Source organism: Pinus tabuliformis, chromosome 6 (assembly GCF_031772625.1).
Source record: "Pinus tabuliformis cultivar Carrire ecotype Pingquan chromosome 6, CPIR1, whole genome shotgun sequence".
NCBI classification, from domain to species: Eukaryota; Viridiplantae; Streptophyta; class Pinopsida; order Pinales; family Pinaceae; genus Pinus; species Pinus tabuliformis.
In genome coordinates this window covers 2,107,120,588-2,107,145,296 of record NC_142292.1, presented here as the reverse complement: position 1 = coordinate 2,107,145,296, position 24,709 = coordinate 2,107,120,588, and the positions used below count along the sequence as shown (strand labels likewise).

Below are 24,709 nucleotides of genomic sequence, written 5' to 3'. Positions count from 1 at the left end.
TTTAATAGATAGCAGACGCGAAGGAGCAGGGAGATTGCTGCTTGAAGTATGGAGGAGACTCCGAATTTTGTGGTGAAGATCGAAGAGGGAAAGAAAGCGCAGATCGGCGAGCCTTCTGTCTGCCCTGTTTACCGAAACATTTTAACGAAGGATGGCTTCGCACCTCTGCCGCAAGGGATCGAGTCCTGCTGGGACATTTCTCACCTGACATTTTTTTAGAAGTTAAATTCTGGGCGTTTAAGTCCGTCATCGCCTTGATATGCCGATTCTTTATTTAGTTGATTCAGTTCTTGAGAGAAATTATAACAAAATGTATGTGTCCATGGAAGCTTTCCTTTCAAGAAAAAGAAAGAACGTAAACCAATTCTTCGCTGTATGAATCTTAAGCGCGATAAGATAAAACGGCTGAACCAAAATTTGTAGTAGAATTTAGCATTAATTAGACCATACGTTATTCCACAATGCGTGCTTTTCCGAATCAGTTTTGTTAGTTATGATTTTAAGCCTACTTATAGGTTTAATGACGCAGCGCGTTGGAATTTGAAAATTATAAATTTATTGATATAGTATATGATTAAAATTATAAATATATATTAATTATAAATGAATATAAAAGATTTATGTAATTTTAATTTTATATATATATATATATATATATATATATATATATATATATAAAATTATATACATGAACGAACTTAATGGCGAACCTCATACGAACCTCATCTAAAAATTCGAACTCGAATCGAACTTAATTGTAATCGAATTCGAATTTGAACCTGAACCATGTGACATTGGTTCTGGGCAGTTGTAGGAGGCCGAATGTTGGCTTGTTTGACCAGGTTTGACCTGTGCTGATTCTTTGGTCTGGGTCGACCAAGTTTTACTTGAGATTGTCATATTGTACTTTTGTTGAATTGAAGAATTTCTCCTAAGAAATGGTTGCTGGGCTTTTACTGAGGTTGGGTTTCCCTAGGGTAAATTTGTGTCTCTTTTGTGCTTGGCTGTCTCTTTATCATCCTACTATCATTATTGCGTTGCTGTTGATATTTTCTATGTAAAATTGCTTAATGATATATGTGACATAAGTTAACTTTATCAAGAAATCATTAGAAAGTAATTATCAGATTAAAAGATCATATTCTCTATATAAAATCAACAAATTTGGTAATTTACCATTCAAAATACATTAAACCATTCTACATCTTAAACATTACAATTTTCATGAATTCTTTTGGCCACTATCTTGCTCAGTGCTGGCTGTTTTTCTATGTTATATTTCAGATTTACAGGTTAGAACAACAGGTACTAAGACTAGGGACACCTCCCTGAGGTTGGCAAGCACCATGCCAAACGGAGAGGGAGATTTGCTAGTGACAATTAGGGAAAATTTTCCTATTTGTTCGCTGATTTTTGTTGTTGATTTTCAAAGGTTAAATTATTCTCAAATGGTGTAGAAATTATTGCTAATGTCACTATAGCATCATCAAAAGAGAAGGGCCATAAAGAAATGCTAACGTCATCCAATCAAGTGTGTTCCCCATCACACATCCAACACATGAAGACCATGTAGAACAACCTGTCCTAGTGACCCTCACATCATACACCAATGCACGAAGTCACTAGGAAACATCAACAACATCATGAAATGCATGCCTCCTAACATCGTTATCGAACCCCTTGAGTGGCTAGAACCATTGTCCATATCCAAGATAAGCATATATACCATACCATAATGAGATAACATGCTCCAAAACCATCAAATATGCAGCCAAGGGGTGCTCAACAAGGCAAGCAGTTGTGAGATGGCCACCGTGTTGATTTTTCCACGGCACTTAAGAATCAGGGTCGAGTCTAAGATCACGATCACAAACACACTCAAATGCCACAACACAATCACTTTGCACAACGAAATAACAAATAGTAGTGAATCAATCTCGTGCGCAAGACAATTTTTCAAGCCACAACTTGTTATATTACAAACTTTAATACAACAATATTAGGGCTCCTGTACCATGGATCATGGCCCTTACAATCAGCCTTGATACATGAGAACTAGGGCTTGGTATCAACAACAATGATGACCAATCTTTCCTTGAACAAAGTACACTTGACTTGCTGATGTAGCGCTCCACAGTTAGTCCTTTCAGTGTTGAAGTTTCTAAGTCTACTTACTTAGAAACCCTCCATGCACTTTATCTGACTTATTCCTACCCACTTGTTATGTTACTTAACAAGTTATTTACAATGTAAATACTGAAAATAAATAGTGGTGCATGCTCAACATATTATAGATCAACAACTAAAGGAAAAAGAAACAATCACACCATATGACACCATTATTTTTGGACCAATGTCTCTGGAAAAACCCAATGTGGGAAAACCGGTGCAACTATCTGAGGGTTTTCTTATTAAGCAATATCAAAGTACAATCTGGGTGCCGAAACTGACATACCCAACAGAGAAGTTCCTTGGCAGTAATACCTCTCAGTTTGAGACAAATGTCTTGGCTGAAACCCTGGATAATCCTTCCAGCAGCTCCTCAGCACTAATTTGCCCCAGAATTCCCAGCGTCAGCCTTCTCTGGACTGCATCAGCCCCTCTCTGCCCAGTGCTAGCCCTGCGTCACCCCGGGTGGGTTTGTGTTAGCATTAGGAGGCCTTGTGTCAGCCTTCTGGCCCTCTGTGTCAGCAATGCTGGCCTATTTGAGGCTCTGTGCAGCTCCCGGCTACTGCGCTACTCTCCCAACACTATCTCTGCCTCTCTGTCTCTCTGTACTCAATGCCCCTCAGCTGCAACTCTCGATCACTAATTCTATCTCTCTTAGCAAACCCCATTCTAGAGAATAGAATCACTGATCACTCTGGTGTGTTCTCTAAGTGACCCTCAAGCCTCCTCTTAAACTTTTCCTGTTGACATATAAACGGCCAAGATTAAGTCCATAATCAATGGCTAAGATTAGATTAGATCTGGCTTGATCCATGCCCTTTGGAACATTCTAACACAGTTTCATATTAATTTCCATTAATATTTTATTTTCCCTAAGTTTAGACTTAGGGATTCCATTAAAAATATTAATTATTTTAATATCTCCTGAATTGTTTAGAATCTGCGCAAACCCTTTCTGGGTATTGGAGATTTCATGTGCCCCAACCTCTCCACCACATTTCGTGGCCAGAGCACACCTGATGCTACCCCAAATCAACACTCCTTCTTAACGAGGACTGTTCTCGCAATACTCCTCACTGAGTATTACTCTGATCATACGGTATCCGTACCTATGCTGATGTTAGGCCTTCCTGCCCAACATCCTCTGCGCTGCTGCATCCTGTATTGCTGCCCATGGTTCTGCCACTGTCACTGCTGCATCTGTATGAAAGCTCCCTCTGCATCTGTGCTGTTGCTGGTCCTTTCTCCCAGCATTGCATCCGCACTGCACCTCCTCTCATCATGCTGCATCGTGCTGCCCACTGCTGCATTGCAACTCAGTTATTGAGAAGTGAGTAATTGATCTCCCAATCTGACCTCCCTGTTGGGCTAGAGACACCCATTGATGATGAAGCTCCCTGTGCCGCTGACAAGTGCTCCCTCTCTGACCTTTGCGTTGCTGCAACAACTTCCTGCATCTCGCATCGTTGCACACCTCTCTATGCCATCCTGCACTGGTGCAACACTCCTATGCCTCTTGCACTGCTGCAGCCTGCTAGCCTTGCGCTGTCTCGAGACTCCTGCATTGTAGCTCTCTCTGCCGCTCCATCCGCATCCGTCTCTACCCACTTAGCTAGTCCTGCTACTTCTCTTCGGGGCTCCCTTAGCAAGGTCTAATCCAAGAGGTTGGGTACCTCGAGGATCCTGCCCCTCATCTCCTGTAGTCCTCCTGACTATAGCTCAATGTCTCCCCACTTCTGCTCAAGTGGTGCCTGTGCACTCATGGCACAATCATTGTCTGTCAAAACTTCCTTCTCTGCTTGTGCTGGCGCTTCCTTAGTCTCAGAATACTCTCCCTTACTCTTCTTCCTTGGACATTGGGTTGCATAATGACTCAGATCCCCACAGTGGAAGCACTTGATCTTGGAGAGATCCTTCTTCTTCCGCTTTTCCTGCTTTCCCTCAGATGCTAAGGCAACATGTTCCTCCTCCTGCTTGACTTTGATCCCGTTGCTGCTGCTACTCGTCTTCGATTGTCGTCTGATCTGTTCCTGGCGAAGAGAAGCCCACATCTCATCCCAAGGTGGAAGTGTCCCTCTGCCCAGTATACTCTGGACAAATACCTCCCAGTCTTCTGAGACTGCATTCAGGGTCGTCCTCACCATCAATTCCTGATCCGGTGTGGCTTTTATAGCAGTCAACTGATCTTGGATCTCATTCAGTTATTCGAGGAAGGTGTCAATCGGTTCTCCATTCTTCATCTGATATGACCTCAACTGATTCTCAAGTAACATTCTTCTCTGCACAAAAGTATGCTGGTACAATTTCTTGAGGGCCTCCCACATCTCATATGCTGTTTCCTTCTCGGCAATGTGTGGTACTACATAGTCCTTGACCCCGTCAAAGATGATGCTCTTGGCCCTCGCCATTGCCTCCTCGTACTTGTTGTTGTCATTGGGGTCGACTGGGATAGCTATAACTTTCAAGGCGAAGTTCTTGATATGATTTCTGTCAAGTATGGATAAGATTCTGGCCTTCCAGACTGTGAAGTTCAATGCTTCGTCCAGTCTATCCGATCTCTTACTCCGTGTAGTGCCATGATGCTTTTCTACTTCCCTCCTGGAAGTTCTCTGTTCGACTCCTCTGAGTCTCTACTTCCTGTCTGGAAGTTCTCTTCTGGACTCCCTTTGAGTCTCGATTTCCCTACCGGAAATCCTTCTGCCGCTGTCGAGATGCCCCCTACTCTGATCGTCTTATGCAACCGCACCACTGATCTAGGTTCCTCGACTAGAAACCCTCGGTAGCAACTCCTTCCTCTTGGCCTTACTCTGTCAGGTACTGTTGTGACTACAGTACCTCGCCAACTCTACTCTGCAATATTCCCACAGCGTTCTAAACCCCGACAACCTGAAGGTGAGATTTCCTAGGCTCTGCGCAATCCCGACACCAGCAACCCAATCTCCTCCGTCAACTGCGTCAACCCTCCCAGCTTCTGCGTGGCTTTGCATGAGGCTCCCTTAGCCTTCCTTAGCCTCTGCGTTGCCTCTTCCTGGTTCACCCTTGATGATGCTGGCACTGCATCACCCTTCCTATGTTGTTGCTCTGCTAGAAACAACTTTTGTCACCTCGGGAAAATTGTTTTCTGCTGCTATTGCTCCACTTAGCTAATGTCCTTAGTCCTCTTGTGATCTGCAATCACGCTCCAATACCATGTTGAATTTTCTAAGTCTACTTAGTTAGAAACCCTCCATGCACTTTATCTGATTTATTCCTACCCACTTGTTATGTTACTTAACAAGTTATTTGCAATGTAAATATTGAAAATAAACACCGCTGCATGCTCAACATATTACAGATCAACAACTAAAGGAAACATAAATTATCACACCATATGACACTATTATTTTTGGACCAATGTCACCGGAAAAACCCAATGTGGGAAAACCGGTGCAGTTATCTGAGGGTTTTCTTATTAAGCAATATCGGGGTACAAGCTGGGCGCCGAAACTGGCCTACCCAATAGAGAGTTTCCTTGGCAGTAATACCTCTCAGTTTGAGACAAATCTCCTGGCTAAAACCTCAGATAATCCTTTCGGCAGCTCCTCAGCACCAATCTGGCCCAGAAACCCCAGCATTAGCCTTCTCTGGACTGTGTCAGCCCCTCTTTGCCCAGCGCTGGCCCTGTGTCACCCTGGATGGGTCTGCGTCAGCGTAAGGAGGCCCCGTGTCAGCCTTTTGGCCGTCTGCGTCAGCAACGTTGGCCTCTCTGAGGCTTTGTGCAGCTCCCGACTAATGCGCCGCTCTCCCGGCACTATCTCAGCCTCTCTGTCTCTCTGTACTCAATGCCCCACAGCTGCAACTCCCGATCACTAATTCTATCTCTGTTAGCAAACCCCTTCTAGAGAATAGAATGACTGATCACTCTGGTGTGTTCTCCAAGTGACCCTCAATCCTCCTCTTATACTTTTCTTGTTGACATATCAACGACCGAGATTAAGTCCCTAATCCATGTCTTTTGGACCATTCTAACACAGTTTCAGATTAATTCCCATTAATATTTTATTTTCCCTTAGTTTAGACTTAGGGACTCCATTAAAAATATTAATTATTTTAATATCTCCTGAACTGTTTAGAATCTGCCCAAACCCTTTCTGGGTATTGGAGAACTCATGTGCCCCAACCTCTCCTCCAAATTTTGTAGCTAGAGCACATCCGATGCTACCCCAAATCAACATTCAGTCCACATACGTTGAACACATCTGGTGGGTTCTTTTCCTCTCCTTTTGCTGATCAATGCAAATTATGCCACTTCAGAAAGATTGCATCTCCAGCTCCTCAAACTGCGACTCTCAACCCTCCTGCTGTTCCAAGAGTGACTGAACTTTGGCTCATACAAGTCTGCCCACTAGCTGCTTTCTTGCTCCACAAAGAGCCAACTCTTATGGTTGACTCTTCACAACTGTCGTCTTCTTGCCTCTTTGTTGCTCCAAAGAAGACCAGGCTTAGGGATCAAGAAACTGTCCTCTTATCACTGGTTTGTCCACCTGCAACCCACTGAACTAGGGATCACAAAACTGCCCTCTTATCACTGGTTTATCCACCTGCAACCTGCTGAACTAGGGATCACAAAACTGCCCTCACACAATGCACAAGCTGACTGATCTACGGCTTCACACGACTGCCCACACACAGTGACAAATCGGCCCCTTTTGTCACTCTCCTTAAGGCATCCAAAACAACCCTATTAACTGTCACAAGTCTGCTCCTTGTTGACAGTACCAGGGCATCACAAAACTAATGTTCAAACACACTAGAACAACCCTACCATCTCCTTGCTAACATCAACTTGAAAGACAAATCACATACCTCTGCAAGATGTCACCAACAACCTTGTAATTCTTGGCTTTGTGCACTGAATTCACTAAAGTTTTCAGTCCTCTTTAGGGCCTCTGTCACCACCACAGGACAACCCTAACTTTGGCCCTGAACAGACCTCAAAACCATTGACAAACCCCTCCACAAGGCCCTGATATCCTGTGCTATTAATCAAGGAACCTTAGCTTGTTGTTACAACTCTTCCTTAGGTCATATGACCACCATCCAGCATACAAACAGGGGTTCGGCCCTCCTGCAATATACAGAGATACAACTCGGCCGGTCACAAAGAATATGCCACCAATGAGTGCCCAAAATTCTGCCTAAACAACTTGGCCAATAGATGCTCTAACTTGGCCTATCCAAAACACAAGAAAGATGGCAATATCATCCTCCTTTCACTTCAGATCTGCTCCTATAGGTCTGCGGCCAGATCAGATTTGTCTGTCCACTTGATGAATGCACTTGGATGGTTGGAATGAGCTAATCCTTTTCTTCCATTTATAGAGTTCTTGGTGGGTTTCCCTTAGCCACCAAGGGTCATCACATAACTCCAAGCTAACCTAAACAATTGTTTAATCTCCATAAAAACATAAGACAAAAAATTCTTTTCATTCAACCAAAGCCACCTTATTGATGCCTTAGGTGCCCCTCAGCCCTTTAAGGCCCCCCCCCACATGCCCTCAGTGACCAAACCATCAAAATATCCACTTGGTTTCGTGCCCACAATTTTGGGTGCAAAACCTATTGCTTGGGTACACTTTCCCACAAAGCCCGTGCGGGTCAAACTTCTCCCAAACCCTGTACCCTAGGGTGTGGGAGTACCTCCCAAGCTCAACAAATCAACACACCAAGCAGCAAGCATGATTATCCAACCAAAGATAAGTGAGACTTCGCCAAGCCAAATACCTCCAAGGAACCATCAACAAATCTCCATCATTGTGATGAAAATTACAAAGCGGAAGCTCATATATAAGGTGTAACACTATCTATTGATTATAACTTGCATTTTTCTTCACTAGCTACAACTTTTTCTGCTTACCCAAAGTATTGAGACAATCTAGACCTTTAATTGACCCCCAAAATAATGTTGGAATGGGTACTAAGTGATTACAAAGTGAAAATTAAGCAATATATCACCTGCTAGCCATGAAAGTTATTTCTTTAAAAAATACTTCTAAGTCAAAACGGGTTTACATTGCTAAAATGTTACCAGCTTATCGGGAGTTATTCTCAAACTTGAAAGCCTATGAAATTGACAATTTAGTTGCTTTCATGATTGATTGCTCCTTATTGCTTCAGGATTCCTCATGCCGTATATAACAGAACTTTGACTAAAATTGCATGCTTACTGTACCTTCTAATATAATTAAAGTAATGGGTTAAGGTTTGTTTATATATAATGGTTTTCTATTGAAACATTACCATGGCCACTACAACTTTCAACTGGGTTTCAACTTGAAATATGATTTAGTTTCGATCTATCATAAAATCATTATTAATTTATGTAAAATCATTATTATATAAGCATTGACTATACGATTGCTCACTACTTTGTATGGTTTGTTATATTTGTTTGTTTTGGCCATGGTTATGGTTTTCCCATTAAGTTGCCATCTTATACTTGAATGTTTGCAACTTTCATGGTCAGTGAACTTGGCATATGCTTTTTGGATAAGTGGGCTCCCCTTTGCAACATTGAAATGCCTGGTATATGCTATTCTATCTCCCTCAAAAATGATAAGTCAGAACTTCACTTTATTGTCACATGTAAATGTGAATGCTTATGCACCGAAGTGCCCAATACTCTAAATTTCAACTATTTGATTTCTCATTGCTTTCGAATATATTCGAAATTTTCTCTAGCTTGTATGAAAGGGTAAGAAAAACAAGTCTTGTTGCTTTGAGGTCTTGAAATGGTGTAATTGGTAAAGTTTCTAATAATTGTTTTATTTATTTATGTTTTCATTTTAACATACATCTCATTATCTTGAAATTAAGGCAGTTTACAACAGTAATGGGTGGCTTGATGCAATATTAGCAATTACAAGAAAACTTGGTCAATCTAACTCTATGACATTGTCCAAGAAAGATGCTTACTGTTATCACCAAGGTTCTCACTTGATGAAAATGTCATAATCATCAACGTAAAACCCCAATGTGTAATATTCCTTTTTTTATTTAATTAAAAATTTCCAAAAATTTTATAATGATATTTCCTCCCAATACTCTAAATTTCAAAGATTTGATTTCTTATTGCTTTCCAATGTAGTCCAAATTTTCTCTAGCTTATATGAAATGGTAAGCAAAACTAGTCTTGTTGCTTCGATGTCATGAAATGGTCTAATTTGTGAAGTTTCTAATAATGATTTTGTTTGTTTGTTTGTTTGTTTGTTTGCTAGTTTAATTTTTTCGTTTTAATATACATTTTGTTATGAATAAAATAATAAGTAAATAAATAAATAAATAATAAAATAATAATAATAATATAATTGATTAATTAAATAAATAATTAATTACTTATGAAGGGTCAAAGCTCAAATAATGTGACCATTCACCTTCATGGCCAATCAATGCTTATATAGGCAAACCGCCACGAAGGCATGTAATCACCAATTCAATTCTTATTCAATAAAAAAAATTACTTATATACAATTACTTACACGGTCCTGCATACTGGGTTTCTCTCTTATAGTGGTATTAGAGTCATTGATTCTCCATCTACAACCATCCCTATTCCACCATGCCTTCATCCCTCGCTTCCCTCGCCTCCATCGTTCTGTCTCATCACTGTCCGCATATATATATATATATATATATATATATATATATATATATATATTAATTTGAAAAAGAATGTGGGGTCTGCAAGGAAAAAAATGGTGAATAACGAAGAATTACAAGCCGATATAAATCATTGTAGAGACAAGATCAATACCATACAATATTGTCTTGGAAGCTTGGAAAAGCCATAGGCAAATTTGAATGAAGGACAAAAGAAGTTGATCTTGATGATGGAGAAAATACTACAAATAGATGACAAAATTGACGAAACCACCAAAAGACTCAACAATCATAGCGAACGACTCAATCAATGGAGAAGGTGGACACACTGATAATTCAAACTTTTCAAAATCCAAAGTCTAGCCCATGAAACGAAAACAAAGCATGAACCTGTAGATCCACCCAAGACATGTTTTTTAGGTAATCAATATTACACTAGAATTCCAGAGAGAAACCATCAATGAATTGAGAATGAACCACCAAAATATGACGTAAGGATCACATAGGAGCAATTGTTTGGGTCAACAAGATGAAAGGAAGTTTTGGAGCAAAACCACCACTAGGTGAGAAAGAGAAGATAATGACCACATCTAATACCTTAGAGGGCGAAGAATATGATTTGTTCCTGTGGTGGACTGTAATATTCCAAATTGAAATTTACAGTGAATAATAGACACATGAACTAGGCTATAGCAAAATAAAATCACAATTACGCATGCACCATTAAAACACCAAGAAACTGGGCAAATAAGTTGAGCCATTTCATTAATTTATGAACTGTAAGGAATGTGAAAATTCTATCACTGCAGCAACTAATTTACTTTTCCTACTTATTTCACCATAAGTTATTCATGAAATTACTTCAATAAACATTAAAATAAATACTGTCGCAGATATCACATTGTAATACAGAAACAAACATATGCACAAGAATCAACACATTGACATAGTTATTTTGGACTAATGTCCCCGGAAAAACCCAAAGTGGGAAAATCGATGCAGCAAGGGAGGATTTTATTATTCAGCGATTTTCTAGTACAACAGGGTGCCAAACTGGCTTACCCACAGATAGAAAAATTCTCCAGCACTTCTTCTGAACCCAGCGTTAGCCCTACTGACCTCTGCGTGACCTGAAACCCTCTGTGTCAGCGTATTGAGACTTTGTGCAGCCTCTTTGGCCTTCTGCGTCAGTCCTACAACCTTTGCGTGGATGACGCAGGCCCTGCTGGCTTTGTGCAGTCTCTGCTGCCTCTGCGTGGCTCCCTCTGGCCCTGTGTCTGCCTTTTGACTGCTCTCCAGACCACTGGTTCAATTTCTCAGCTAACCCTGCTCCAGAAATTGAACTGACTAGTCTCTCTCAAGCCTTCTCTTATACTTTTCTCGTTGACAAATCAGTGGTCGAGATTAAGTCCCTAATCAACGGCTAAGATTAGATGTGGTTTGATCCATGACTTTTGGACCATTCTAACACAGTTTCATATTAATTCACATTAATATTTTATTTTCCCTAAGTTTAGACGTAGAGATTACATTAAAAATATTAATTATTTTAATATCTCCCAAACTGTTTAGAATCTGCCCAAACCCTTTTTGGGTATTGGAGACTTCATGTGCCTTAGCCTCTCCACCAAGTTTCGTGGCTAGAGCACATCCTATGCTACCCCAAATCAACACTCCCTCTTAGCGAGGATTGTGCTCTGGCAATACTCCTCACTGAGCATCACCCTGATCATTTGACATTGATTCCTATGCTGATGCTAAGCCTTCCTGTCCAAGATCCTCTGCACTGTTGTATCCTGTACTGCTACCCATGGCTCTACCAATGTTACTGCCACTGCTGCATCTGTACAACAACTCTCCCTGCATCTGTGTTGCTGCTAGTCCTTTTTCGCAATACTGCATCTACACTGCAACTCCCTCTTCATTCGTCCTGCTAACACACTCATTTCTACTTCTGAAAGGGGTTCTTTACCATCCCCATCTTTTCCCCGAAGTAGTCAAATTTTGACTTTCCAAGGGCCTTGGTGAGGATATCTGCGACCTGTTCACATGTAGGAGTGTAGCTCAACTGTACAATTCCTTGTTGGACAGTGTCTCTAACAAAGTGACACTGGATATCAATATGCTTCGACCTATCATGAAACACTGGATTCTCAGAGAGTTTGATGCAACTCTAATTATCACACATGATCCTGGTCGCCTCCATATTTCTTCTTAATAGGTTCACCAACAGTTTTCTAAGCCATATGGCCTCACACGAAGCTGTGCTTGCTGCCATATATTCTGCGTCAGATGAGCTTAGAGCCATGAACTTCTGTTTCCTACTGCACCAGGAAGTCATTCCTGATCCAATGTTGAAACAGTACCCAGAGGTACTTTTCCGATCCACTGAACTTCCTGCCCAATCTGCATCAGTAAATCCACTCAACTTGATATCCTTCCCCTTGATGTATAAGAGCCCATAATCAACTGTTCCCTGTAAATACCTGAGAACATGTTTGGCTGCTGCCTAGTGTCCCCTCTTTGGTTCCACCATGAATTGAATGAGGGTGTTGACAACATAGCAAATATCTTGCTTGGTATTGACCAAATACATTAGGGACCCTATGAGCTGCCGGTATAGGGTGGGATCGACATCCTTATCTTCTGATGCATCAATCTTCTTCCAGTTGGTGATCATTGGCGTAGCCATAGGTCTACAATCTCCCATCCCGAACTTTTTCAGGATTTCTGTAGCATACCTCCCTTGCCCAAGGAAGATTTCTCCTTTCTGCTGTCAAACTTCCAACCCTAGGAAGTAGTGCATTCGTCCCAGATCCTTCATATCGAACTCTATGGCTAGATTCTTCTTGCAGTCCTTAATGAGTCTGGATGCTCCTGTCAGAAAGAGATCATCCACATATAATACTAAGATAAGCGACTCGTTCTCTACGACCAGATAGTAGAGATTCGGATCCGCATCACTCTTGACAACCCCCATCTTCTGCAAGTAGCCATGTATTCGACCATACCAGGCTCTCGGTGTCTGCTTCAGACCATACAAGGCGTTCTTTAGTCTGCATACATGCGACTTCTTCTCATGAGTTTCAAATCCCTCTAGTTGTTCAATGTATACCTCTTCTTCTATTACCCCATTCAGAAATGTCGTCTTGACATCCATCTGATGGATCTCCCATCCCATCTGGGCTGCAAGAGATATCACGGTCCTAATATATGTATACCTGGCTACCGGGGTGAAGGTTTCCTCATAGTCAATTCCTTACTTTTGAGCATACCCCTGAACCACAAACCTGGCCTTACATTTCTCAACACTGCTGTTCGCAGCATATTTGATCTTGTAGATCCATCTTGACCTTTCTACAGATCTGTCTCGAGGTCTTGACACCACTTCCGAGACATCGTTCAATATTATGGAGTTATACTCCTCTACCATCGCATCTAGCCAAACCTGATGATGACCTGCCTCCTTGAAACTGACGGGCTCTCCATGTTGATTTGGGGTAGCATTGGATGTGCTCTAGCCATGAAATTTGGTGGAGAGGTTGAGGCACATGAGATCTCCAATACCCATAAAGGGTTTGGGCAGATTCTAAACAGTTCAGAGATATTAAAATAATTAATATTTTTAATGGAGTCCCTAAGTCTAAACTTAGGGAAAATAAATATAAATGTGTATTAATATGAATCTGTGTTGGAGTGGTCCAAAAGGCATGGATCAAGTCAGATCTGATCTTAGCCATTGATTAGGGACTTAGTCTCGGCCGTTGATATGTCAACAGGAAAAGTATAAGAGGAGGCTTGAGGGTCACATGGAGAACACACTAGAGTGATCAATCATTCTATTCTCTAGAGCAGGGTTTGCTAAGAGAGATAGAATCAGTGATCGGGAGAGTAGCTGAGGGGCATTGAGTACAGAGAGATAGAGAGGCAGAGATAGTGTCGGGATAGCAGCAGAGCAGCCAGGGAGAGAGACGCAGGAGCAACCAGTGCTCACGCAGGGCCATGAAGAGGCAGCTAAGTGCTGCGCAAAGCACCAGAGGGGCTAGCATAGCTAATGCAGAGGCTCAAAGAGTTGACGCAGGGCCTCCTGTTGTTGACGCAGTGCCAGCGCTGGGCTAGGAGAGGCTGACATATTCCAAATTGGGCAAACACTAGGGTTTTTGGGGCAGATTGGTGTTAAGTAGCTGTCAGAAGGATTATCTGGGGTTTCAGCTAGTAGATTTGTCAGAAACCGAGAGGTATTACTGCTAAGGAAATTCTCTATTGGGTAGGCCAGTTTCGGCACCCAGATTGTACTCTGATATTGCTTAATAGGAAAACCCTCAGATAGCTGCACTGGTTTTCCCACATTGGGCTTTTCCGTGGACATTAGTCCAAAAGTAATGGTGTCATGTGGTGTGTTTGTTCTTGTTTCTTTTAGTTGCTGATCTGTAATATGTTGAGCATGCTCTGGTGTTTACTTTCAGTATTTACTTTGTAAATAACTTGTTAAGGAAAAATAACAAGTAGGTAGGAATAAATCAGAAAAAGTGCATGAAGGGTTTCTAACTAAGTAAACTTAGAAACTTCAACATGGTATCGGAGCGTGATTGCAGTTCAGAGGAGGACTAAGACACATTAGCCGAGCGGAGCAATAGCGGTAGAAAACAATTGTCTCGGGTTGACAGAAGTTATTTCTAGCAGCGTAGAAGCCAAGATGTGTGACATAGAGCCAGTCGGAGCCACACAGAGGAAGCCGGGAGCTGCGTAGAGCCTTAGAGAGGCTAGCGTTGCTGACGTAGAGGGCCAGAGGGCTGACGTAAGGCATCCCAGGGATGATGCAGACCCATCTGGGGTGACACAGAGCCAGCGTGAGGCAGAGAGGGGCTGACGCAGTTCACAGAGAGGCAGTTGCTGGGGTCTAGAGGGCTGCAGGAATATTGCAGAGTGGAGCTGGTGAGTCACTGTAGTCAGAACAGTACCTGACAGAGCAGGGCCAGAGGAGTTGTTACCGAGGGTTTCTAGCTGAGGAACCCAGATCAGAAGTGCATCTGCACAAGTTGATCAGAGTAGGGGGCATCTCAACAAGCGACAGAAATATTTCCAGGAGGGAAATCAGGACTCAGAGGGAGTCGAGAAGAGAATTTCTAGACGGGAAGTAGAGACTCAGAGGAGTCGAACAGAGAACTTTCGGGAGGGAAGTAGAGGAGCATCATGGCACTACACGGGGTAAGAGACCAGGATAGACTGGATGGAGCATTGAAATTTGTAGTCTGGAAGGCCAGAATCTTATCAGTGCTTGACAGGATTTGTGTCAAGAACTTTGCCTTGAAGGTAATAGCTGTCCAAGTTGACCCCAATGATAATGATAGGTACGAAGAAGCAATGGCGAGGGCTAAGTGCATTATTCTTGACGGGGTCAAGGATCATGTGGTACCACATATAGCAGAGAAGGAAATGGCATGAGAGACGTGGGAGGCTCTCAAGAAGTTGTATCAACATACTTCTGTGCAGAGAAGAATGTTTCTCAAGAACTAGATGAGGTCGTATCAGATGAAGAAGGGTCGATCGATTGATACCTTCCTTGGAGGACTGAATGAAATTCGAGACCAGTTGACTGCTATAGGAGCGACACCGGATCAGGAGCTTATGGTGAGGACAACCTTGAATGTTGTCTTTGAAGATTGGGAAGTATTTGTCTAGAGTACCCTGGGCGGAGGGACTCTCCCACCTTGGGATGAGATGTGGGTAGCTCTTCGCCAGGAAGAGATCAGATGGTGGTCGAAGACAGGTAGCAGCAGCAAAGAGATCAAGGTCAAGCAGGAGGAGGATGTGGCCCTAGCATTTGAGGGAAAGCAGGAGAAGTAGAAGAAGAAAGATCTCTCCAAGATCAAGTGCTTCCACTGTGGAGAGCTGGGTCATTATGCGACCTAGTGTCTAAGGAAGAAAAGTAAGGGAGGGTCTTTCGAGACTAAGGCAGCCCCAGCACGGGCAGAGAAGGAAGTTTTGATAGACGATCACTGTGCCATGAATGCACACGCACCACTTGAATGGAAGTGGGGAGACATCAAACTGTAGTTAGGCAGACTATAGGCGATGAGGGGCAGGATCCTTAAGGTATTCAGCCTCTTGGATTAGACCTTGCTAAGGGAGCCCCAACGAGGAGTAGCAGGATTGGCTGGGTGGGTAGAGACGGATGTGGATGAAGTAGCAGAGAGAGCTACATTGCAGGAGTCCCAAGACAGCGCAGAGCTAGCAGGCTACAACAGTGCGAGAGGCACAGGAGTGTTGCATCAGTGCAGGAAGGCATAGCGAGGTGTGCAACAGTGCGAGATGCAGGGAGTTGTTGCAGCAGTGCAGAGGTCAGAGAGAGGGAGCACTTGTTGGCAGCAGAGGGAGCTTCAGCATCAGTGGGTGTTTTTTGTCCAACAGGGAGGTCAGTTGGGAGATCAGTTACTTACTTCTTAGTAACTGAGTTGTAGTGCAGCAGTGGGTGGCACGATGCAACATGATGAGAGGAGGTGCAGTGTGTTGACCACTACGTGTCAACTTCCCGTAGCAGTACACCTCTTTTTCTGCGCAAAAGGGATAGCGCTTGATTGACGTGTCCATGCCATTCGACAGTCATCGTCGACTTGATCATATTATGTTGTAAACCCAGTCTGCATGTGTGAATTGTAAATAATCTTAGCAGAGCTGAGTCATGCATGTGAATTGCCTAGGTGGACCTAATTTTCTAGTGATAATCTACGTTCCAGAAGGTTTTTTGTCTCACCGATCCATGATTGGCAGAGTTTTCCTTCAGCCTAACCCCAAAGCCAGAATGAATTTTGTCATTAGAATCTTAGGAGAATCCTAGTGCGTTGATCTGCTAGATTATATCTGTGTCGCAACACTGGGTGGTCTATGAGGGTCTATATCAAATGGGTTTTCCCCCCTTGAGATGTAAAATTGTAAAAGTCATGATGTAAAGTGTCTTGAGGGTTAGAAAATGTTTTAATCCCCTCATAAGTCCTAGTCCTAGGTCCTAGGTAATTTTTCCAAAGGTTAAGTTCGAGGATCCAAAAAAAAAAAAATTAAAGAAATTGAAAAAAATTAAAAAATAGATGAAAATAATAATAAAAAATTAAAACTCAAAAAATTAAAAAGAAAAATAATAATAAAATAATAAAATAAGTCGAAATTTTGAGGAAACAAATGCAAAATTTTAATTTTTAATTTATTAAAAATTCGACAGATAAGATTAAAAGATATCTTGATCCTCATCGACGGTAGAGATTAGTTTGTCATGGATCACTCGAACTAGCCGTTGGGAATTTTTCCTTTAAATAGGGTGTGGGGGGTCATTTGAGATCATTCGATCTGTGAGTCTTGTGCTGAAGAAAGCTCTCTTGTAAACTTTTTCTGGTGCAAATAAAGAAAGACTTTGGGGTTGAAATCTTGCTGGTGTTACTCTCCTGAAGTGCTGTGAGCTATTTTATTTTCAACCATTAGTAATAGTTTGATGTAGAGTATTGTTGAACACAGGTATCTTGTTCACTTACTAGGGTTTGAATGGTAATAGGATTTCTGAAATAATGGCAAGTATCTCCATTGCATCTGGAATTTAATACTGTTTTTTCCCTCTTTATTGATGGTTGAAGTGAGCTGTGCAGGAAACCCTTATTGAGAAAATCAGTGGGCGTTTGGGGAAGTTCTCGACTGAATCAACCAACTCCTGCAAAGCATTTTCTTGCAGAGCCCAGCTAGTTTCGATTCTGGGTTTGACATTTAAAGTTTATTTTTCTTGAATTGCATGAGAGATTTCTGAAGTATCTCATAGTAAATCTGATATTCTGAAAATATTATGGAGGGTTACTTACAAATTTCGCTGTTGTAGAGTCACGAAGTTGTAAATTTTGTAGCTGGTTTTTAGGGTTTTACCTTTTGTATATATTCTGGGTGTTTTTCATTTCCATTTACAGGTCGCAGGATTTTCTGAAGACTTCCGAGGGCTTGATCAGCTCCTCGCTATTATTCAGGGTTTTGTCATGTTGCAGGTTTAATTGTGTTACAGGGACATTTTGAAATTTTTTGAGGCAAAACTGTGTTCTAGCCTCTCCATACCTTTCAGCTCCTGCAAAACGCCATCATCTGCCAAAATCACTGCACCCGCAATTTCCTTCTTTCCCCACTGCCTCATCAGCAGCTTCACTGCTGTCTTTTTCCCTCCGCAAACTTGGTCTGAGGCTCCATCATCTATCCGTAGCCTTACTCCATCATATCCGCAGTAGTTTTCTTCCTCCGCCAGCCCTCACGTATCTCCTCACGCTGCTACACGCGGCCATCTCCTTCTGCCACCGAGTTGCCCAAACCATGGGCAGTCTTCCCTCACCAACGCACTGCAAACCTGCAAACGTGTAACGTAAACCCCGTGAACCCATTTGAGTCTCCTCTCATCTACGCCTAATCCACGATTTCCTCACTTTTTTTTCTTTCCGCCGTCACCTGTAGGCACACAATAAAATACGACTTTGAATTTCTTTGTTTTTGTAATACGTTAATGGCTAAGGTTGGTCATGCGTATGGTTCTAGATTTGAACTTTTATTTAATTTAGTATTTAGATCTTAGACTTTTATGTGATTGAGTTTCGATTTCAAATTTTTTAGGTTGTCAATATAATACGTTTAGTGTTAGTTCCTTTTTTATGCATATCGATTAGAGTTAGCTCTTGTTTACATATATAGAGTATGTTTTAATATATAAAAAGTAGAAAAAATAAAAACGTAAAAAATTTCTAAGTTTCATTTTTTTTCTATTAGGTGTTAACTTTAGATTTAATTGTTTTTTTTTGGCCCTAGTTTGGCCTAGGTTTCTTTAATTTTAGATATTTAGATTTTAAATTTTAGTTTAAATTTTAGATTTATTTAATTTTGTTTAGATTTAGATTTTAACAAAAAATATATATATATAAAGATTTGGAATTTTTCTTTTTGTTTATTCTATTTAGTTTTCATTCTATTTAGCATTCATATTTTGTTTCATATATATTAGATGTAAGTTAGTTTAGATTAGATTTAGGTTTTATTTAGATTTTAGATTTAAAGTTTCATTAGCCTAGTTCAGTTTTATTTGAAAATATAAAAATATTTTGGAAATATTTTGTAAGATTCAATCTTGGCTCAAGGATTTGTTATGTTTGCAATATATCTTTTTCTCCTGAGGCTAAAATTTTGATCATTTTCATGTCGTTAAATATGCTTGAATGATCATTTAAATATTAGCTATATGAATCTGATCTCTGGTTAGCATTTAAAATTACATGGTTATTTTATTTAATCTTTCGAAATTTTAATCGCTGGAATATTGTTAAGCCATTGAGCGTTCATCGATTATCTCACATTTGGGAAAAGTTAATCTTTGATTGAGTTATTTGGTGGTAAACGATTGTTAATGAGTTCATACTTCTACAGCATTTGATAAATAATCGTTTAATCATTTATTTCATAAGGCACTGGTCTATTAACTTAATAAAATCAATTAAGTGTTTATTTCCCTTCGTGTCTCCCAAACCAACTGGTCCCCAGTTGGTCATCCATTATCCCATAGGGTCTAGCCCCCTTAGCCGCGAGAGACAAGCTTAAATAGAGAGATCGGGGATCAGGGTGACACCCCCCAGTCTGAGCGTTGTCGTGGCAATCTGTGCGACAACACAGTGTTGATGCAGTGCTGGGAGAAAGGACCAGTAGCAGCACGGATGCAGAGGGAGCTGTCGTACAAATGCAGTAGTGGCAGTGGCAGAACCATGGGCAACAGTACAGGAGGCAGCAGTGCAGAGGATGTTAGGTAGGAAGGCCTAGCATCAGCACTGGTACCGATGTCGGATGATCAAAGTAATACTCAGTGAGGAGTATTGCTAGAGCATAGTCCTCGCTAAGAGGCAGTATTGATTTGGGGTAGCATTGGATGTGCTCTAGCCACGAAATTTGGTGGAGAGGTTGGGGCACATGAGATATCCAATACCTAGAAAGGGTTTGGGCAGATTCTAAATAGTTCAGAGGATATTAAAATAATTAATATTTTTAATGGAGTCCCCAAGTCTAAACTTAGGGAAAATAAAATATTAATGTGTATTAATATGAATCTGTGTTAGAGTGGTCCAAAAGACATGGATCAAGCTAGATCTAATTTTAGCCGTTGATTAGGGACTTAATCTCGGCCGTTGATATGTCAATAGAAAAAGTATAGGAGGAGGCTTGAGGGTCACTTGGAGAACACACCAGAGTGATCAGTCATTCTATTCTCTAGAGAGGGGTTTGCTAAGAGAGATAGAATCAGTGATCGAGAGAGTAGCTGAGGGGCATTGAGTACAGAGAGACAGAGATGCAGAGATAGTGCCGGGATAGAAGCAGAGCAGCCAGAGAGAGAGAGACGTAGGAGCATCTAGTGCTCACGCAAGGCCATGCAGAGGCAACTAAGTGCTGTGCAGAGCACTAGAGGGGCTAGCGTAGCTGACGCAGAGGCTCAGAGAGCTGATTCAGGGCCTCCTGGGGTTGACACAGTGCCAGTGTCAGGCTAGGAGAGGCTGACGCAGTCCAGATTGGGCAAATGCTGGGGTTTCTAGGGCAGATTGGTGCTGAGTCGCTGGTGGAAGGATTATCCGGGGTTTTAGCCAGTAGATTTGTCAGAAACCGAGAGGTATTACTGCTAAGGAAATTCTCTGTTGGGTAGGCCAGTTTCGGCACCCAGATTGTACTTTGATATTTCTTAATAAGAAAACCCTCATATAGCTACACCGGTTTTCCCACATTGGGTTTTTCCAGGGACATTAGTCCAAAAATAATGGTGTCATGTGGTGTGTTTGTTCTTGTTTCTTTTAGTTGTTGATCTGTAATATGTTGAGCATGCATTGGTGTTTACTTTCAGTATTTACTTTGTAAATAACTTGTTAAGGAAAAATAACAAGTAGGTAGGAATAAATCAGAAAAAGTGCATGAAGGGTTTCTAACTAAGTAAACTTAGAAACTTCAACACTCCATCCTGAGCTACTAACGCCTGATATCTATTTGGCTGTTTTTGCTCCCTCTTACTGTTCCTTGGCTCACTAATGAATTTCTCTGCATGACGCAGAATCTGATGAAGTTCCTTGCTGGTTCTTCCTCTGTCAGCAAGTGCTTCTGTTTGCTCCTCCTCATGTTGAGAATCTTCCTGAACTGAGGAAGAATTCTTCACTTCTGTTGGTTGAAGAGGCATGACCAATGGATCCTCTTTCGCCTGCTCCTCGGAAGGCATTTTGCGAGATCTTCTGAAAGCTTTGTCTTGCATGAACTTTATATCTCGTCGTACTACTACCTTCCTGCTCCCTGGAAGATAGATTTTGTATGCCTTAGCGTTCTCGCTATATCCCACTAGATATCCCTTTTCTGCAGTCTGATCTAGCTTCTTCCTCTTTTCTTCGGGTATGCGGCAATATGCTAAACTCCCAAATATCCTGAAATCACTGACTTCAGGTGTCTTCCCAGTGAAGACTTTCTCTGGAGTAATCTTGCCCAATGCCCGATGAGGAGTCCTGTTCTGAATGTAGACAACTGTGTTGCATGCTTCTGCCCACAGGAATTTTGGCATATCCTGATCATACAGCATGGCCCTAGGTGCTTCTACAATGGTCCTGTTTTTCCTTTCTGCTACCCCATTCTGCTCCGTATTGTAGGGAGCTGTCCAGTCTCTTTTGATGCCCTCCTTAGCGCAATAATCAATGAAGTCCTTATCGACATACTCTCCACCATTATCTGAGCGCAAAAAATTTATTTTCCTCCTAGTTAGATTCTCCAGCAGAGCCTTGAGCTCCTTGAATCGATAGAAAACCTCATCCTTGGTTTTCAGAAAATAAATCCAAGTTCTCCTCGAGTGGTCATCAATGAAGGTAAGGAAATACTCGGCACCATTGAGAGCTTTGACAGACATAGGTTCGCAGATATCTGAGTGTATCAATCCTAGTACACTCTTGGCCCTGTGTTTGCTCCTAGGAAATGCCGCCTTGGCATACTTTCCTAGAGCGCATTCCCTGCATACATCATCTCGTTTCGTACTCAAATCCGGAACACCTATTACAGTGCTCCTGAGAATTCTTAGAGCTCCATGGTGCAAGTGACCCATCCTTCTGAGCCATAGTTCGTTCAAGTCCTTGTCCCCATGACTGCCTATTAGTGCCATTGGTGATTCTAGTTGTAACCTATACAACCGATTACTTTTGATCCCAATCTGCACTTTCTTTTTCCAGCTTGGGTGTTTGACGTATACCTTTTCCTTGATGAAGTAGATGTCATAGCCCTTGCCTTGTAGTTGTGACACGGAAAGTAAGTTTATCCCCAATCCTGGTACATGCAGCACATTTGTTGCACGAAACCGTTCTCCCGATTCTGTTGAAACTATGGTACCCTTCCCTACTGGAGTACACTTTGCCTTGTTCCCCATGGTGATCTGAAAGTTCATCTTCTCTTCTCGATATTCTGAGAAAAACTCCCTGATTCTCGTCATATGCCATGAGGCTCCACTGTCTATATACCATACTTTTGATGATGCAACACTAGTCATGCATGCCACTTCTTCTTCTAGCTTGTAAGCCAACATAGAGAAATCGAAATCTCTTTCTCTTGTGAAATCTTCTGAAAATCTATGTGAGTCCCCTGAGGTGGATGCCTTTGCATCGTGGTCTCGACCCATAACTGATTTTCCCTTTCTGTCTCTGATTACTTGCTCTGATACCATGTGAAAATTCTATCACTGCAGCAACTGATATCTAAGTGACGAGGATCAAACCAGTTTTAATTTTAGCCATTGATTAGGGACTTAATATTGGTCGTTGAATCATCAACAGGAAAAGTATAAGAAGAGGCTTGAGGGTCGGTTTAAGATACGCCAAAGAGATCAGTCAATTTGATTTTTTGGGCGAAGTTTGCTGAGGAAATCGAGCAAGTGATTAGTTGCAGTGAGGAGCAGTTTGGCAGGAGGCCGAAGAATGTGAAAATTCTATCACTGCAGTAATTGATTTACTTTTCCTACTTATTCCACCATAAAGTTATTCATGAAGTCACTTCAATAAAAATTAAAATAAATACTGCTGCAGATATCACATCGTAATACAGAAACAAACATATGCACAAGAATCAACACATTGACAAAGATATTTTGGACTAATGTCCCCGGAAAAACCCAATGTGGGAAAACCGGTGCAGCAAGGGAGGATTTTATTATTTAGCAATTTTCTAGTACAATAGGGTGCCAAACTGGCTTACCCACAGATAGACAAATCCTTCAGCACTTATCCTGAACCCAGCGTTAGCCCTGTAGACCTTTGCGTGGCCTGAAACCCTCTGTGTTAGCCTGTTGAGACTTTGCGCAGCCGCTCTGGCTTTCTACGTCACTCCTGCAACCCCTACGTGGATGACGCAGGCCCTGCTGGCTCTGTGCAATCTCTGCTGCCTCTGCATAGCTCCCTCTGGCCCTGCGTCTGACTTTTCTGCCTCTGCATTGATTTCTCGTCTCTCTATTCCGTACTTGCTGCCTCCTGACTGGTCACCAGACCACTGGTTCAATTTCTCAGCTAACCCCGCTCCAGAAATTGAACTGACTGGTCTCTCTCAGTTTGTTCTCCAAGTGACCCTCAAGCCTCCTCTTATACTTTTCTTGTTGACAAATCAACGTCTGAGATTAAGTCCCTAATCAACGGCTAAGATTGGATCTGTGTTGATCCATTACTTTTGGACCATTCTAACACAGTTTCATATTAATTCACATTAATATTTTATTTTCCCTAAGTTTAGACTTAGGGATTACATCAAAAATATTAATTATTTTAATATCTCCCAAATTGTTTAGAATCTGCCCAAACCCTTTCTAGGTATTAGAGATCTCATGTGCCTTAGCCTCTCCACCAAGTTTCGTGGCTAGAGCACATCTGATGCTACCCCAAATCAACAAGAAGTACATATAACAAGGAACAAGTGCAGCTACGCTGGCATAAGCAAGCTAGAACAAACTCAGGTGGAAGAAATGACCCCACGAGGTAGGAAACTTTGGCCCAATATTTTTTTGTGCAGACCCAGAAACTAACAATTGTTGCTGCACTGGAAATGCTGATAATGACCCTTTTTAGTGCCCGAAATCACCTGAAAATGCAGCTATAGTTTCTCCCAAAAATACTCAAGCAAACCCAGAAAGGAATCTGCCTCAGACAAACCACCTGGAAAACCCACAAAATGGTGCAAATTACCAGTGAAGTAATAAAACACAGTTCTGAACAAAAAGGGAATTTCTGGCTTGAATACTAGGAAAATTTTGCAAATTTAACCAGGACCTCTCCTCCAAATACCCATAAAAACTCAGAAGGGGTTTGGTCTAATTTCGTCCCTCTAAATTCACCCTGAATTCTTGTGAGCTCCTCCACTAACCTGATAATTCATGAAACAGGGATTTCAGCCACCGAATCCCCTCCAAAATGCTAGGAAAATTCTCTCAACGCTTCTCTTTGAATCTCCTAGCAAGCCTAACTCTGGTCAAATCTTCCCCACAATTAGCTCCCCTCTATGACTGCACAGTCCCGTGTCTCCTCTGTGCAGGGCTAGCATAGGAAAACTTGGTACAATGGATAGCGCCAAGTCAGCCCCACAATTTACCCAAAATCTCCAGCAAATACCAAGGGAAATCAACCCACAAAATCTCGGATCCAATCCGAGCACAAGATGGCTCTCCCAAGAAATGTGTACTTTTGTTCTGCGTCCCAACTACTCCACGTGATGATTGGTTGTGCCTGCAAACTCCTCTTGGAACAACTATGAAGTGTGAAGATGTCTCCCCTAGAGTGGCACTCGAAGTCTACTGAAGGTAGAGTCGAGATCTTCGCTTGGAATCCCCTAGTGCTGAACAACACTTAGTTGTCTTGGC

At 41.8% G+C, this 24,709-nt stretch overlaps 1 protein-coding gene across 2 annotated transcripts in view; it reads left to right on the top strand.

Annotated features, from left to right (window-relative positions):
- LOC149267666 (dol-P-Man:Man(7)GlcNAc(2)-PP-Dol alpha-1,6-mannosyltransferase-like) overlaps nucleotides 1-24,709 on the top strand; it is a 542,356-nt gene that overhangs the window by 160,800 nt on the left and 356,847 nt on the right. For both annotated transcript variants that reach the window (XM_089433813.1, XM_089433817.1), the window contains exon 9: nucleotides 8,675-8,733. In XM_089433813.1, the coding sequence (XP_089289939.1) occupies nucleotides 8,675-8,733 (59 nt within the window). The remainder of the gene's footprint in view (nucleotides 1-8,674; nucleotides 8,734-24,709) is intronic.